Source organism: Odontesthes bonariensis, chromosome 14, assembly GCF_027942865.1.
Source record: "Odontesthes bonariensis isolate fOdoBon6 chromosome 14, fOdoBon6.hap1, whole genome shotgun sequence".
In the NCBI taxonomy this organism is placed as follows: Eukaryota; Metazoa; Chordata; class Actinopteri; order Atheriniformes; family Atherinopsidae; genus Odontesthes; species Odontesthes bonariensis.
The window spans coordinates 720251-736729 of NC_134519.1; the positions used below are offsets into that span (position 1 = coordinate 720251).

General features: G+C 45.8%; 1 protein-coding gene across 5 annotated transcripts in view; it reads right to left on the reverse strand.

The window, feature by feature from the left end:
- Positions 1 to 16479, reverse strand: part of ubtfl (upstream binding transcription factor, like) — a 48510-nt gene that overhangs the window by 31007 nt on the left and 1024 nt on the right. For 2 of the 5 annotated variants that reach the window (XM_075482467.1, XM_075482463.1), the window contains exons 1-3: positions 14729 to 14983; positions 6457 to 6546; positions 5400 to 5575 (exon numbers count right to left, since the gene is read on the reverse strand). In XM_075482467.1, coding sequence (XP_075338582.1) covers positions 5400 to 5575; positions 6457 to 6517 — 237 coding nt within the window. In that variant the 5' untranslated portion in view covers positions 6518 to 6546; positions 14729 to 14983. Of the gene's footprint in view, positions 1 to 5399; positions 5576 to 6456; positions 6547 to 14728; positions 14984 to 15033; positions 15054 to 15108; positions 15513 to 16479 lie in introns of those variants that run through there. The other 3 variants (XM_075482464.1, XM_075482466.1, XM_075482465.1) reach the window with 3 other exon arrangements.

A 16479-nucleotide genomic window follows, 5' to 3' on the forward strand; every position in this document is an offset into this window, starting at 1 on the left:
TGTGTGGGGTGGGAACTTTCTGTGTGGGGTGGGAGCCCTCTGTGTGGGGTGGGAACTCTCTGTGTGGGGCGGGAACTCTGTGGGGTGGGAACTTTCTGTGTGGGGCGGGAACCCTCTGTGTGGGGTGGGAACTTTCTGTGTGGGGCGGGAACTCTTTGTGTGGGGCTGGAACTCTGTGTGGGGCGGGAACTCTTTGTGGGGCGGGAACCCTCTGTGTGGGGTGGGAACTCTCTGTTTGGGGTTGGAACTCTGTGGGGCGGGAACTCTTTGTGGGGTGGGAACTCTCTGTTTGGGGTGGGAACTCTGTGGGGTGGGAACCCTCTTTTTGAGGCAGGAACCCTCTGTGTGGGGTGGGAACTCTGTGTGGGGTGGGAACTCTGTGGGGCGGGAACCCTCTGTGTGGGGCGGGATCTCTCTGTGTGGGGCGGGAACTCTTTGTGCGGGGCGGTAACTCTTTTTGGGGCGGGAACTCTTTGTGGGGCGGGAACCCTCTGTGTGGGGCGGGAACCGTCTGTGTGGGGTGGGAACTCTTTGTGGGGCGGGAACCCTCTGTGTGGGGTGGGAACCCTGTGGGGCGGGAACCCTCTTTTTGAGGCAGGAACACTCTGTGTGGTGTGGGAACCCTCTGAGGCAGGAACCCTCTGTGTGGGGTGGGAACCCTCTCTGTGGGGTGGGAACCCTCTGTGTGGGGTGGGAACTTTCTGTGTGGGGTGGGAACCCTCTGTGTGGGGTGGGAACTTTCTGTGTGGGGCGGGAGCCCTCTGTGTGGGGTGGGAACTTTCTGTGTGGGGTGGGAACCCTCTGTGTGGGGTGGGAACTTTCTGTGTGGGGTGGGAACCCTCTGTGTGGGGTGGGAACTTTCTGTGTGGGGTGGGAACCCTCTGTGTGGGGCGGGAGCCCTCTGTGTGGGTGGGAGCCCTCTGTGTGGGGTGGGAACCCTCTGTGTGGGGTGGGAACCCTCTGTGTGGGGTGGGAACCCTGTGTGGGGTGGGAACCCTCTGTGTGGGGCGGGAGCCCTCTGTGTGGGTGGGAGCCCTCTGTGTGGGGTGGGAACCGTCTGTGTGGGGTGGGAACCCTGTGTGGGGCAGGAACTCTCTGTGTGGGGTGGGAACCGTCTGTGTGGGGCAGGAGCTCTCTGTGTGGGGTGGGAACCGTCTGTGGGGCAGGAACTCTCTGTGTGGGGTGGGAACACTGTGTGGGGCAGGAACTCTCTGTGTGGGGTGGGAACCGTCTGTGTGGGGCAGGAGCTCTCTGTGTGGGGTGGGAACCGTCTGTGGGGCAGGAACTCTCTGTGTGGGGTGGGAACACTGTGTGGAAGGTGTGAGGTGGGAACTTTCTGTGTGGGGTGGGAACACTGTGTGGAAGGTGTGTGGTGGGAACTTTCTGTGTGGGGCAGGAACTCTCTGTGTGAGGTGGGAACCCTCTGTGGGGCAGGAACTCTGTGTGTGGGGTGGGAACCCTGTGTGGGGCAGGAACTCTCTGTGTGAGGTGGGAACCCTCTGTGGGGCAGGAACTCTGTGTGTGGGGTGGGAACCCTCTGTGTGGAAGGTGTGAGGTGGGAACTCTCTGTGTGGGGTGGGAACCCTCCAACACCACACAGCGTACGGCAGTGTTGTTTCAGGTGTTTACAGGATGTGCCACTAACACCCAGGAAGGAGCTTCATGCTGGACTGGAAATGTATCGAGGTGCAAAACACCTCCTCAGAGGCTCAGTCATGTTCAGAGACCACGAAGCGGTTAAAGAGAGCATGGGCCCACAATGCTGAACATGGACCCTGTTCCCGGAACTGTTTCTGTTCCAGGAACTGTTTCCTGTTCCAGGAACTGTTCCCTGTTCCAGTAACTGTTCCCTGTTCCAGTAACTGGTTCCTTTTCCAGTAACTGTTCCCTGTTCCAGTAACTGTTCCCTGTTCCAGAAACTGGTTCCTTTTCCAGTAACTGTTCCCTGTTCCAGTAACTGTTTCTGTTCCAGTAACTGTTTCCTGTTCCAGTAACTGTTCCCTGTTCCAGTAACTGTTTCTGTTCCAGTAACTGTTCTCTGTTCCAGTAACTGTTTCTGTTCCAGGAACTGTTCCCTGTTCCAGTAACTGTTTCCCGTTCCAGTAACTGTTCCCTGTTCCAGTAACTGTTCCCTGTTCCAGTAACTGTTCCCTGTTCCAGTAACTGTTCCCTGTTCCAGTAACTGTTTCTGTTCCAGTAACTGTTTCTGTTCCAGTAACTGTTCCCTGTTCCAGTAACTGTTTCCGTTCCAGTAACTGTTCTCTGTTCCAGTAACTGTTTCCTGTTCCAGTAACTGTTCCCTGTTCCAGTAACTGTTCCCTGTTCCAGTAACTGTTCTCTGTTCCAGTAACTGTTTCTGTTCCAGTAACTGTTCCCTGTTCCAGTAACTGTTCCCTGTTCCAGTAACTGTTCCTGTTCCAGTAACTGTTCCCTGTTCCAGTAACTGTTCCTGTTCCAGTAACTGTTCCCTGTTCCAGTAACTGTTCCCTGTTCCAGGAACTGTTTCTGTTCCAGTAACTGTTTCCTCTTCCAGTAACTGTTCCTGTTCCAGTAACTGTTTCTGTTCCAGTAACTGTTCCCTGTTCCAGTAACTGTTTCTGTTCCAGTAACTGTTCCCTGTTCCAGTAACTGTTTCTGTTCCAGTAACTGTTTCCTCTTCCAGTAACTGTTCCTGTTCCAGTAACTGTTTCTGTTCCAGTAACTGTTTCTGTTCCAGTAACTGTTCCCTGTTCCAGTAACTGTTCTCTGTTCCAGTAACTGTTTCCTGTTCCAGTAACTGTTCCCTGTTCCAGTAACTGTTCCTGTTCCAGGAACTGTTCCCTGTTCCAGTAACTGTTCCCTGTTCCAGTAACTGTTTCCGTTCCAGTAACTGTTCCCGTTCCAGTAACTGTTCCCTGTTCCAGTAACTGTTTCTGTTCCAGTAACTGTTCCCTGTTCCAGTAACTGTTCCCTGTTCCAGTAACTGTTCCCTGTTCCAGTAACTGTTTCTGTTCCAGTAACTGTTCTCTGTTCCAGTAACTGTTTCCTGTTCCAGTAACTGTTCCCTGTTCCAGTAACTGTTCCCTGTTCCAGTAACTGTTTCTGTTCCAGTAACTGTTTCCGTTCCAGTAACTGTTCTCTGTTCCAGTAACTGTTTCCTGTTCCAGTAACTGTTCCCTGTTCCAGTAACTGTTCTCTGTTCCAGTGACTGTTTCCCGTTCCAGTAACTGTTCCCTGTTCCAGTAACTGTTTCCCGTTCCAGGAACTGTTCCCTGTTCCAGGAACTGTTCCCTGTTCCAGTAACTGTTCTCTGTTCCAGTAACTGTTCCCTGTTCCAGTAACTGTTCCCTGTTCCAGTAACTGTTCCCTGTTCCAGTAACTGTTCCCTGTTCCAGTAACTGTTCCCTGTTCCAGTAACTGTTCCCTGTTCCAGTAACTGTTTCTGTTCCAGTAACTGTTCTCTGTTCCAGTAACTGTTTCCCGTTCCAGTAACTGTTCTCTGTTCCAGTAACTGTTTCCCGTTCCAGTAACTGTTTCTGTTTCAGTAACTGTTCTCTGTTCCAGTAACTGTTTCTGTTCCAGTAACTGTTTCCTGTTCCAGTAACTGTTTCTGTTTCAGTAACTGTTCTCTGTTCCAGTAACTGTTTCTGTTCCAGTAACTGTTCTCTGTTCCAGTAACTGTTTCCCGTTCCAGTAACTGTTCTCTGTTCCAGTAACTGTTTCCCGTTCCAGTAACTGTTTCTGTTCCAGTAACTGTTCTCTGTTCCAGTAACTGTTTCCCGTTCCAGTAACTGTTCTCTGTTCCAGTAACTGTTTCCCGTTCCAGTAACTGTTCTCTGTTCCAGTAACTGTTTCCCGTTCCAGTAACTGTTTCTGTTTCAGTAACTGTTCTCTGTTCCAGTAACTGTTTCTGTTCCAGTAACTGTTTCCTGTTCCAGTAACTGTTTCTGTTTCAGTAACTGTTCTCTGTTCCAGTAACTGTTTCTGTTCCAGTAACTGTTCTCTGTTCCAGTAACTGTTTCCCGTTCCAGTAACTGTTCTCTGTTCCAGTAACTGTTTCCCGTTCCAGTAACTGTTCTCTGTTCCAGTAACTGTTTCCCGTTCCAGTAACTGTTTCTGTTTCAGTAACTGTTCTCTGTTCCAGTAACTGTTTCTGTTCCAGTAACTGTTTCCTGTTCCAGTAACTGTTTCTGTTTCAGTAACTGTTCTCTGTTCCAGTAACTGTTTCTGTTCCAGTAACTGTTCTCTGTTCCAGGAACTGTTTCCCGTTCCAGTAACTGTTCCCTGTTCCAGTAACTGTTTCCCGTTCCAGTAACTGTTCCCTGTTCCAGTAACTGTTCCCTGTTCCAGTAACTGTTTCCCGTTCCAGTAACTGTTCCCTGTTCCAGGAACTGTTTCCTGTTCCAGGAACTGTTTCCCGTTCCAGTAACTGTTTCTGTTTCAGTAACTGTTTCTGTTTCAGTAACTGTTTCCTGTTCCAGTAACTGTTCCCTGTTCCAGTAACTGTTCCCTGTTCCAGGAACTGTTCTCTGTTCCAGGAACTGTTCTCTGTTCCAGTAACTGTTCCCTGTTCCAGGAACTGTTCTCTGTTCCAGGAACTGTTCTCTGTTCCAGTAACTGTTCTCTGTTCCAGGAACTGTTTCTGTTTCAGTAACTGTTTCTGTTCCAGTAACTGTTTCTGTTTCAGTAACTGTTTCTGTTTCAGTAACTGTTTCTGTTTCAGTAACTGTTTCCTGTTCCAGTAACTGTTCCCTGTTCCAGGAACTGTTCTCTGTTCCAGTAACTGTTCTCTGTTCCAGTAACTGTTTCTGTTCCAGGAACTGTTTCCCGTTCCAGTAACTGTTTCTGTTCCAGGAACTGTTCCCTGTTCCAGTAACTGTTCTCTGTTCCAGTAACTGTTCTCTGTTCCAGTAACTGTTTCTGTTCCAGGAACTGTTTCCCGTTCCAGTAACTGTTTCTGTTTCAGTAACTGTTCCCTGTTCCAGTAACTGTTCCCTGTTCCAGTAACTGTTCCCTGTTCCAGTAACTGTTCTCTGTTCCAGTAACTGTTCTCTGTTCCAGGAACTGTTTCCCGTTCCAGTAACTGTTTCTGTTTCAGTAACTGTTCCCTGTTCCAGTAACTGTTCCCTGTTCCAGTAACTGTTCCCTGTTCCAGTAACTGTTCTCTGTTCCAGTAACTGTTTCTGTTCCAGTAACTGTTCCCTGTTCCAGGAACTGTTTCCTGTTCCAGTAACTGTTTCTGTTCCAGGAACTGTTTCTGTTCCAGGAACTCTCAGTCCTCCTGATCTTAAGTGCAGGCAGGATCAGATCTCTGGTCTCAGAGGTCAGGGATCCCCTGAGGAGGACCTCCATCAGGAGGAGGACCTCCATCAGTCTGAGCTGCTTTCAGGAGGAAACCGGATCCCGGCTGCTGTCAGTACCTCAGAGGAGACTTTCTGCCACTTCTGGCGGCACATGTCGCCGGTGAAGCTGCCGAAACAAACTTTCTCCCAGTCGAAGTGCGACTCTGTGGTTTTGTACTTCATGGCGTCTGCGTTGGGCAGCAGGCTGCGAATCCTCTCCAGCAGAACAAGACAGTCCTCTTTGCTCCAGTCATCTGCAGAGAAACAGCAGAGAGACAGCAGAGAGACAGCAGTTAGCAGCAGAGAGACAGCAGTTAGAAGCAGAGAGACAGCAGTTAGATGCAGAGAGACAGCAGAGAGACAGCAGTTAGCAGCAGAGAGACAGCAGAGAGACAGCAGTTAGCAGCAGAGAGACAGCAGAGAGACAGCAGTTAGCAGCAGTTAGAAGCAGAGAGACAGCAGAGAGACAGCAGTTAGCAGCAGTTAGCAGCAGAGAGACAGCAGAGAGACAGCAGTTAGCAGCAGAGAGACAGCAGTTAGAAGCAGAGAGACAGCAGAGAGACAGCAGTTAGCAGCAGTTAGCAGCAGAGAGACAGCAGAGAGACAGCAGTTAGCAGCAGTTAGCAGCAGAGAGACAGCAGTTAGCAGCAGAGAGACAGCAGAGACACAGCAGTTAGCAGCAGAGAGACAGTAGAGAGACAGCAGTTAGCAGCAGAGAGACAGCAGTTAGCAGCAGAGAGACAGCAGAGAGACAGCAGTTAGCAGCAGTTAGCAGCAGAGAGACAGCAGTTAGCAGCAGTTAGCAGCAGAGAGACAGCAGAGAGACAGCAGTTAGCAGCAGTTAGCAGCAGAGAGACAGCAGAGAGACAGCAGAGAGAAAGCAGTTAGCAGCAGTTAGCAGCAGTTAGCAGTTAGCAGCAGAGAGACAGCAGTTAGCAGCAGTTAGCAGTTAGCAGCAGAGAGACAGCAGTTAGCAGCAGAGAGAAAGCAGTTAGCAGCAGAGAGACAGCAGTTAGCAGCGGTTAGTAGCAGTTAGCAGCAGAGAGACAGCAGTTAGCAGCAGAGAGACAGCAGTTAGCAGCAGTTAGCACCGGAGCCCCACACCACCACCGCCGTGCCTCACTGAGGCCATTACCTGCTTCGGTTTTGATCCTGGCGCTCTGAGCCGAGGAGACACTGCTGCTGCTGCCGTTCATCCTGAGGAGCAGACTCCGCCCCCTCGCTCCTGTGGAAGGGTTAAACATGGCGTCAGCATCATCACCTGTTAAACATGGCGTCAGCATCATCACATAGGCTGCATTCGAAACCGCATACTTCTCCCACTCCTCATACTAACTTTAACTTTTTTTAACTTCCCGGATGCATACTAGATTCTCCTAAATGTTGGGTATGCATCATGAGGTTACTACTCATACTCAAACTACCCAAGATGCAACGTAACGTGACGTCGCCGATCGTCATTTCCTGTCAAAACGGAAGTTTCAAGCTAGCTTCAACAAGAGTAGGTTCACTTCCTGTTTTCAAAAGAAAAGCACCAATTGTATGGTAATGGCTTTCCCTATGATAAAAGGCAACGGGTATTTTATTTTGTGAAAATAACAGGAAGTGCGTTAGCTCACTGCGGCTAGCTTTAGTAGCGCCGAATTCGTGGGAACAAAATTGTAAATAGCCGGTATTTTGTCAGGTTTTCAACACGTTGGGGATCTAAACGACTACTTTCTCACCTGAAAATGTTTCAAATGTTGCTAAAGTTTACAGAGTTTAGAGCTTAAGAGAAATCAGCTTCAGGCCGGCTGATTTCGGCTCGGGCAGGAGCCAAATGCATTGTGGGTAAACGCTTTGCATACTGTCTGATCGAATGAGTATGTAGTATGTAGTATGTAGTATGAAGTATGAAGTATGTAGTATGAAGTATGTAGTATGCAGTATGCAGTATGAAGTATGCAGTATGCAGAATGAAGTATGAAGTATGCTGTATGCAGTATGAAGTATGTAGTATGCAGTATGCAGTATGAGGTATGTAGTATGCAGTATGTAGTATGTAGTATGCGGTATGCAGTATGCGGTATGCAGTATGTAGTATGTAGTATGCGGTATGAAGTATGCGGTATGCAGTATGCAGTATGTAGTATGAGGTATGTAGTATGCGGTATGCGGTATGTAGTATGCGGTATGTAGTATGCGGTATGTAGTATGCGGTATGCAGTATGCGGTATGTAGTATGCGGTATGTAGTATGCGCTATGTAGTATGCAGTATGTAGTATGCAGTATGTAGTATGCAGTATGCGGTATGAAGTATGCGGTATGTAGTATGCGGTATGAAGTATGCGGTATGTAGTATGAAGTATGTAGTATGCAGTATGTAGTATGCAGTATGCGGTATGAAGTATGCGGTATGTAGTATGCGGTATGAAGTATGCGGTATGTAGTATGAAGTATGTAGTATGCAGTATGAAGTATGTAGTATGCAGTATGTAGTATGCAGTATGTAGTATGCAGTATGCGGTATGAAGTATGCGGTATGTAGTATGCGGTATGAAGTATGCGGTATGTAGTATGTAGTATGTAGTATGCAGTATGTAGTATGCAGTATGCGGTATGAAGTATGCGGTATGTAGTATGCGGTATGAAGTATGCGGTATGTAGTATGAAGTATGTAGTATGCAGTATGAAGTATGTAGTATGCATTATGTAGTATGCAGTATGTGGTATGCAGTATGCGGTATGTAGTATGCAGTATGCGGTATGTAGTATGCAGTATGTAGTATGTAGTATGCAGTATGTAGTATGCAGTATGCATTATGCAGTATGTAGTATGCAGTATGTAGTATGCAGTATGTAGTATGTAGTATGCAGTATGCAGTATGCATTATGTAGTATGCGGTAGGTAGTATGTAGTATGCAGTATGCAGTATGCATTATGTAGTATGCGGTATGTGGTATGCAGTATGCAGTATGTGGTATGTAGTATGAAGTATGTAGTATGAAGTATGTAGTATATAGAATGCAGTATGCAGTATGTAATATGTAGTATGCAGTATGTCGTATGCAGTATGCATTATGTAGTATGTAGTATGAAGTATGTCGTATGCAGTATGTAGTATGAAGTATGTAGTATGCAGTATGTAGTATCCAGTATGAAGTATGCAGTATGCAGTATTTAGTATGCAGTATGTAGTATGAAGTATGCAGTATGTAGTATGCAGTATGAAGTATGCAGTATGCAGAATGAAGTATGCAGTATGCAGTATGAAGTATGCAGTATGCAGTATGTAGTATGCAGTATGCGGTATGAAGTATGTAGTATGCAGTATGTGGTATGCAGTATGTAGTATGCAGTATGTAGTATGTAGTATGCGGTATGAAGTATGCGGTATGCAGTATGCAGTATGTAGTATGCGGTATGAAGTATGCGGTATGTAGTATGAAGTATATTATGCAGTATGTAGTATGCAGTATGTAGTATGCAGTATGCAGTATGCGGTATGTAGTATGCGGTATGTAGTATGCGGTATGTAGTATGCAGTATGCGGTATGTAGTATGCGGTATGCAGTATGCGGTATGTAGTATGCGGTATGTAGTATGCAGTATGTGGTATGCAGTATGCGGTATGAAGTATGCGGTATGAAGTATGCGGTATGTAGTATGAAGTATGTAGTATGTAGTATGAAGTATGTAGTATGCATTATGTAGTATGCAGTATGTGGTATGCGGTATGTAGTATGCGGTATGTAGTATGCGGTATGTAGTATGCGGTATGTAGTATGCAGTATGCGGTATGTAGTATGCAGTATGTGGTATGTGGTATGTAGTATGAAGTATGTAGTATGTAGTATGCGGTATGCAGTATGCAGTATGTAGTATGTAGTATGCGGTATGCAGTATGCGGTATGTAGTATGCGGTATGTAGTATGCGGTATGTAGTATGCAGTATGCGGTATGTAGTATGCGGTATGTAGTATGCAGTATGCGGTATGTAGTATGCAGTATGTGGTATGTAGTATGCAGTATGTAGTATGCCGTATGCAGTATGTAGTATGTAGTATGCAGTATGTAGTATGCAGTATGCATTATGCAGTATGTAGTATGCAGTATGCAGTATGCAGTATGTAGTATGTAGTATGCAGTATGCAGTATGCATTATGTAGTATGCGGTATGTAGTATGTAGTATGCAGTATGTAGTATGCGGTATGTGGTATGCAGTATGCAGTATGCAGTATGTAGTATGAAGTATGTAGTATGAAGTATGTAGTATATAGAATGCAGTATGCAGTATGTAATATGTAGTATGCAGTATGTCGTATGCAGTATGCATTATGTAGTATGTAGTATGAAGTATGTAGTATGCAGTATGTAGTATGAAGTATGTAGTATGCAGTATGCAGTATGTAGTATGCAGTATGAAGTATGCAGTATGCAGTATTTAGTATGCAGTATGTAGTATGAAGTATGCAGTATGTAGTATGCAGTATGAAGTATGCAGTATGCAGAATGAAGTATGCAGTATGCAGAATGAAGTATGCAGTATGCAGTATGAAGTATGCTGTATGAAGTATGCAGTATGCAGTATGTAGTATGTAGTATGCAGTATGCGGTATGAAGTATGTAGTATGCAGTATGTAGTATGTAGTATGTAGTATGTGGTATGCAGTATGTAGTATGTAGTATGCGGTATGAAGTATGCGGTATGCAGTATGCAGTATGTAGTATGCGGTATGAAGTATGCGGTATGTAGTATGAAGTATATTATGCAGTATGTAGTATGCAGTATGTAGTATGCAGTATGCAGTATGCGGTATGTAGTATGTAGTATGCGGTATGTAGTATGCGGTATGTAGTATGCGGTATGTAGTATGCGGTATGTAGTATGCAGTATGCGGTATGCAGTATGCGCTATGTAGTATGCGCTATGTAGTATGCGCTATGTAGTATGCAGTATGTGGTATGCAGTATGCGGTATGTAGTATGCAGTATGTGGTATGCAGTATGCGGTATGTAGTATGCAGTATGTGGTATGTAGTATGTAGTATGCGGTATGCAGTATGCGGTATGTAGTATGTAGTATGCGGTATGCAGTATGCGGTATGTAGTATGCGGTATGTAGTATGCGGTATGTAGTATGCAGTATGCAGTATGTAGTATGCGGTATGCAGTATGCGGTATGTAGTATGCGCTATGTAGTATGCGCTATGTAGTATGTAGTATGCAGTATGTGGTATGCAGTATGCGGTATGAAGTATGCGGTATGAAGTATGCGGTATGTAGTATGAAGTATGTAGTATGTAGTATGCAGTATGTAGTATGTGGTATGTAGTATGCGGTATGCGGTATGTAGTATGCGCTATGTAGTATGTAGTATGCAGTATGTGGTATGCAGTATGCGGTATGAAGTATGCGGTATGAAGTATGCGGTATGTAGTATGAAGTATGTAGTATGCAGTATGCAGTATGAAGTATGCTGTATGAAGTATGCAGTATGCAGTATGTAGTATGCAGTATGCGGTATGAAGTATGTAGTATGCAGTATGTAGTATGTAGTATGTAGTATGTGGTATGCAGTATGTAGTATGTAGTATGCGGTATGAAGTATGCGGTATGCAGTATGCAGTATGTAGTATGCGGTATGAAGTATGCGGTATGTAGTATGAAGTATATTATGCAGTATGTAGTATGCAGTATGTAGTATGCAGTATGCAGTATGCGGTATGTAGTATGTAGTATGCGGTATGTAGTATGCGGTATGTAGTATGCGGTATGTAGTATGCGGTATGTAGTATGCAGTATGCGGTATGTAGTATGCGGTATGCAGTATGCGCTATGTAGTATGCGCTATGTAGTATGCGCTATGTAGTATGCAGTATGTGGTATGCAGTATGCGGTATGTAGTATGCAGTATGTGGTATGCAGTATGCGGTATGTAGTATGCAGTATGTGGTATGTAGTATGTAGTATGCGGTATGCAGTATGCGGTATGTAGTATGTAGTATGTAGTATGCGGTATGCAGTATGCGGTATGCAGTATGCGGTATGTAGTATGCGGTATGTAGTATGCGGTATGTAGTATGCAGTATGCAGTATGTAGTATGCGGTATGCAGTATGCGGTATGTAGTATGCGGTATGTAGTATGCGCTATGTAGTATGTAGTATGCAGTATGCGGTATGCAGTATGCGGTATGAAGTATGCGGTATGAAGTATGCGGTATGTAGTATGTAGTATGTAGTATGCAGTATGTAGTATGTGGTATGCAGTATGCGGTATGCAGTATGCGGTATGTAGTATGCAGTATGTAGTATGCAGTATGTGGTATGCAGTATGCGGTATGAAGTATGCGGTATGAAGTATGCGGTATGTAGTATGAAGTATGTAGTATGTAGTATGAAGTATGTAGTATGCATTATGTAGTATGCAGTATGTGGTATGCGGTATGTGGTATGCGGTATGTAGTATGCAGTATGCGGTATGTAGTATGCAGTATGCGGTATGAAGTATGCGGTATGTAGTATGCGGTATGAAGTATGCGGTATGTAGTATGAAGTATGTAGTATGTAGTATGAAGTATGTAGTATGCATTATGTAGTATGCAGTATGTGGTATGCGGTATGTAGTATGCAGTATGCGGTATGTAGTATGCGGTATGTGGTATGTGGTATGTAGTATGCAGTATGAAGTATGTAGTATGCCGTATGCAGTATGCAGTATGCATTATGTAGTATGCAGTATGTAGCATGCAGTATGCAGTATGTAGTATGCAGTATGTAGTATGCAGTATGTAGTATGTAGTATGCCGTATGCATTATGTAGTATGCAGTATGTGGTATGCGGTATGTAGTATGCAGTATGCGGTATGTAGTATGCGGTATGTGGTATGTGGTATGTAGTATGCAGTATGAAGTATGTAGTATGCCGTATGCAGTATGCAGTATGCAGTATGCATTATGTAGTATGCAGTATGTAGCATGCAGTATGCAGTATGTAGTATGCAGTATGTAGTATGCAGTATGTAGTATGCCGTATGCAGTATGTAGTATGCAGTATGTAATATGTAGTATGCAGTATGCAGTATGCATTATGTAGTATGTAGTATGCAGTATGTAGTATGCAGTATGCATTATGCAGTATGTAGTATGCAGTATGTAGTGTGCAGTATGTAGTATGCAGTATGTAGTGTGTAGTATGTAGTATGCAGTATGTAGTATGCAGTATGTAGTATGTAGTATGCAGTATGCAGTATGCATTATGTAGTATGCAGTATGTAGTATGCAGTATGTAGTATGTAGTATGCAGTATGTAGTATGCAGTATGCAGTATGTAGTATGTAGTATGCAGTATGCGGTATGTAGTATGTAGTATGCCGTATGCAGTATGTAGTATGCAGTATGCATTATGCAGTATGCAGTATGCATTATGCAGTATGCAGTATGCATTATGCAGTATGCAGTATGCATTATGTAGTATGCAGTATGTAGTATGCAGTATGCAGTATGTAGTATGCAGTATGTAGTATATAGTATGCAGTATGTAATATGTAGTATGCAGTATGCAGTATGCATTATGTAGTATGTAGTATGTAGTATGCAGTATGTAGTATGCAGTATGCAGTATGTAGTATGCGGTATGTAGTATGCGGTATGTAGTATGCAGTATGCATTATGTAGTATGTAGTATGCAGTATGTAGTATGCAGTATGTAGTATGCAGTATGTAGTGTGTAGTATGTAGTATGCAGTATGTAGTATGCAGTATGTAGTATGCAGTATGTAGTATGTAGTATGCAGTATGCAGTATGTAGTATGCAGTATGTAGTATGCAGTATGTAGTATGCAGTATGCATTATGTAGTATGTAGTATGCAGTATGTAGTATGTAGTATTCAGTATGTAGTATGTAGTATGCAGTATGTAGTATGCAGTATGTAGTATGTAGTATGTAGTATGCAGTATGCAGTATGTAGTATGCAGTATGCAGTATGTAGTATGCAGTATGTAGTATGCAGTATGTAGTATGCAGTATGCAGTATGTAGTATGCAGTATGTAGTATGTAGTATGTAGTATGCAGTATGTAGTATGCAGTATGTAGTATGTAGTATGCAGTATGCAGTATGTAGTATGCAGTATGTAGTATGCAGTATGTAGTATGTAGTATGTAGTATGCAGTATGCAGTATGTAGTAGGCGGTTTCGAACACAGCCCTGGTCACACCTGTTACTACAGCAGAGGCAGCACTGAGCTGGACCGGCCCCCACTGACCGGCCCCCACTGACCGGGGGCCACCACCAGGAACTCTTTGAACTTTACTTTAACAGGAGGAGCTCAGCTGTGTGAGTAAAAGCTGCTTTTAATGAGAAGAAGAGTTCACCTCCGAACGCCCCGCCCACCTGCACCAGGTACAAACAAGCCCAGAACCAGACCCAGACCCAGACCCAGAACCTGGAACCTTCTGGCCCCGCTCAGCTGAGGCCCCGGCCGCGGTCCCCCCGGCTGTGAAAGTCACCGGGTCCGCTGAAGCATCCGGATGTATTTATAGACACCTGGTGACACCTGGACCCACCAGACTCCACTCAGAAATCTGCCACTTTAACACCAAGCTCCTCCGTGTTAAAGCTGAGAGCACCTGGGGGAAACTCTGCCGGGTTTCTGCATCAGAGCGCCCTGACTCCAGCAGTCCGGGTGTCTGTCCCGGGTGTGTCCCGGGCTCCTGTTTGCTCCTCCCGGAGTGAACACGGAGGGCGGCAGAGAGCCGCTCAGCCCGCCTGCAGCTTCAGGCTGAGCACTCAAACCGAACCAGAATCTCTCCGTTTGGAGGAAAACGCGGAAAATTCTGCAGGATCGATGCGGACCGTCTCCGGTTCGGGGGACCCCCCGGTGCCCGGGGGCAGAGAGCCCGTCCAGCGGGAGCGGAACCGGGCTCTGTTAATTGAGAGCAGCGGGCCGTCAGGCTCCAGCTGCCCCGGTAATGGCGCCCGTCCTCCGGCAGGAGTCAGCACGTAGCTTCCGCTGGCACACGAGCGTGAACCTTTTCTGACAGAATATGTGAAATGTGACATAAACCGAGAGAACAGGAGCACCAGGCGGACTCCTGAACACCGAGCCGCCGCTTACTTCGACACGTGGATCCGATAATCGCATTATTTGACAAAACTGTTAAAATGACCAAAACCAAAACATCGACATTCGGGGTTTTATTTATAAAAAAAAAATCCAACAGAAAATGTAAATCTTGAGTTAATAGAGAGATATTTCGCTGACAGGCCGCAGAATAAGAAGATTTCGGTGTGAGCGGGCGGGATGAGCCGCCGCTGCCCCAGAAGCCTTCACTGCGAAGCCGCCATGAATGTTCTGGGGACTCGGGGACAAACGAGCAGAAAACCCAAGAAATCGGCTGAAAATCAAAATCAACAGCTTACCTGTTGATTCAGACAGAAACCCGGATTATTACCACGCACCACCGTGGTCGTTTGAGTTTTCTCGGGACTTTGCAAGTGTGTCTTTTTCGGTAGTAAACTCCGGGGAGTCAGGTCGAAACGAATCCGACAAAAGGAGCGTCTAGTCCGGTATGAAACTCCGCCCAGCGCCGCAGGGGGAGGAACTCCGGGGGAAAACACGAGGACAAAGGCGGAGGATGAAACCAGAGACAGCGGTTAAAACATCAGCCAAACCCGCTGAAAACGACTGTTTACAACATTATGCTTCCTTTAAGAGTTTAACGCACACATTAAAACAGTTTTCACTGAAGCTGGACCGGGACAGCGTCTTTTTTCCCGTTAATCCAGCCGCTGCCTGTCACCTGGTCCGGGTCCAGATGCTCAACCGGCGGGGCGTTGGAGGACCGGGGTCCGGGGACCTGACGCCGAGCCGCTGGAGGCGCAGAGGACCGCGGGGGACCGGCTGCTCCAGAGCCGGACTGCAACAACCCAAGTGCGCGGAAAGTCATGAGGTGTGTCGGCAGCGCGGGGCTTCCTCCGCGGCCGATCAGCGGCAGGATAACCCGCATCCTGCGGGGCAGCAGCCCGCATCTACATGGCATCCTGCCCGCTGAGAGCGCTCCGTCCGCCGGGTCCGAGCTCCTCCAGGACCGGGGAGACTGAGTCAGTCGGTCAGCTCATTGAAGAACCAGTGTGTCCGTGAAATAAAGGATTAAATAAAGTATTAAATAAAGTGAGATATTTTTATCAAAAGAAAACTGCAGAATCTGACTTTAGTTTCGTTTCTTGGTGATTTAATCATGTCAGAAGCCCCACGTGACACTTCTTTAATCAAAGCTGTGGAGGCAGTTTGGTCCCCCAGACTGTGGGGCCCCTGAGTGGCCTCACTGCGCCCCTGCTGGCCCGGATGTTCCAGCATTAAAGGGACAGTCCGTACTTTACCCGCAGAACAGAGGCGTCCCTGAATATCTTACAGAAACTCTTACAGACCGTTAGTTATGTCTCTATGGATAAAAGCATAAACACATAAAGTCATGTTGTCTTTACTTTGAAGGACAAACTCTCAACCAGGGCCGGTTTTTGCTGTGGGCAACGTGGGCGGCTGCCCAGGGTGCACGAGCGCCCTCAAATTTTTTTTTTTTTTTTTTTTTTTAAATCGCCAGTTTTCTAGACTACCGCTCATAAACCTTCATGTAATTAACTGAGTTATGTGAAAAATGAAAAAAATAAAATAAATCTGTGCAGTCAGCTCCGTGAATGTGTTTAGGTCACGTGACTCCGGTTGATTGACGGGTGACCGGACGGTGTTAATGGGAAAAACAAAGGTCATAATGTGGAGTCATCACGGATCATCATCAGGTGCCCAGTTTAGAAAGAGAAGAAGAAGAGGAGAAGAGGAGAAACGGGCAGAAGATAAAGGGATGCAGATTTCTATCAGTGACCTGAGGGACGTAGGCTATAGGCTATCTGTTAGCCTCTTGCTAACATGTTGCTATTAGCCACGACTGTTTGAGTTTTAGTTTTGCTGAACTAGAATTAGAATTGAGGCATCATGTCATGCAGCTAATTTCACCCAAAGGCAACCTGGTGTAGTTTGTGTTTGCAACACAACAAGAAGTCCTGACTGTGGATTAGTTTTAATGTTATGAGCTATATGCTAAATTAAATAACTTCTAATAACATGGCATTTTTATAAGCTACATGTGGTATCTGTTTGTACCTTTTTGTATTTA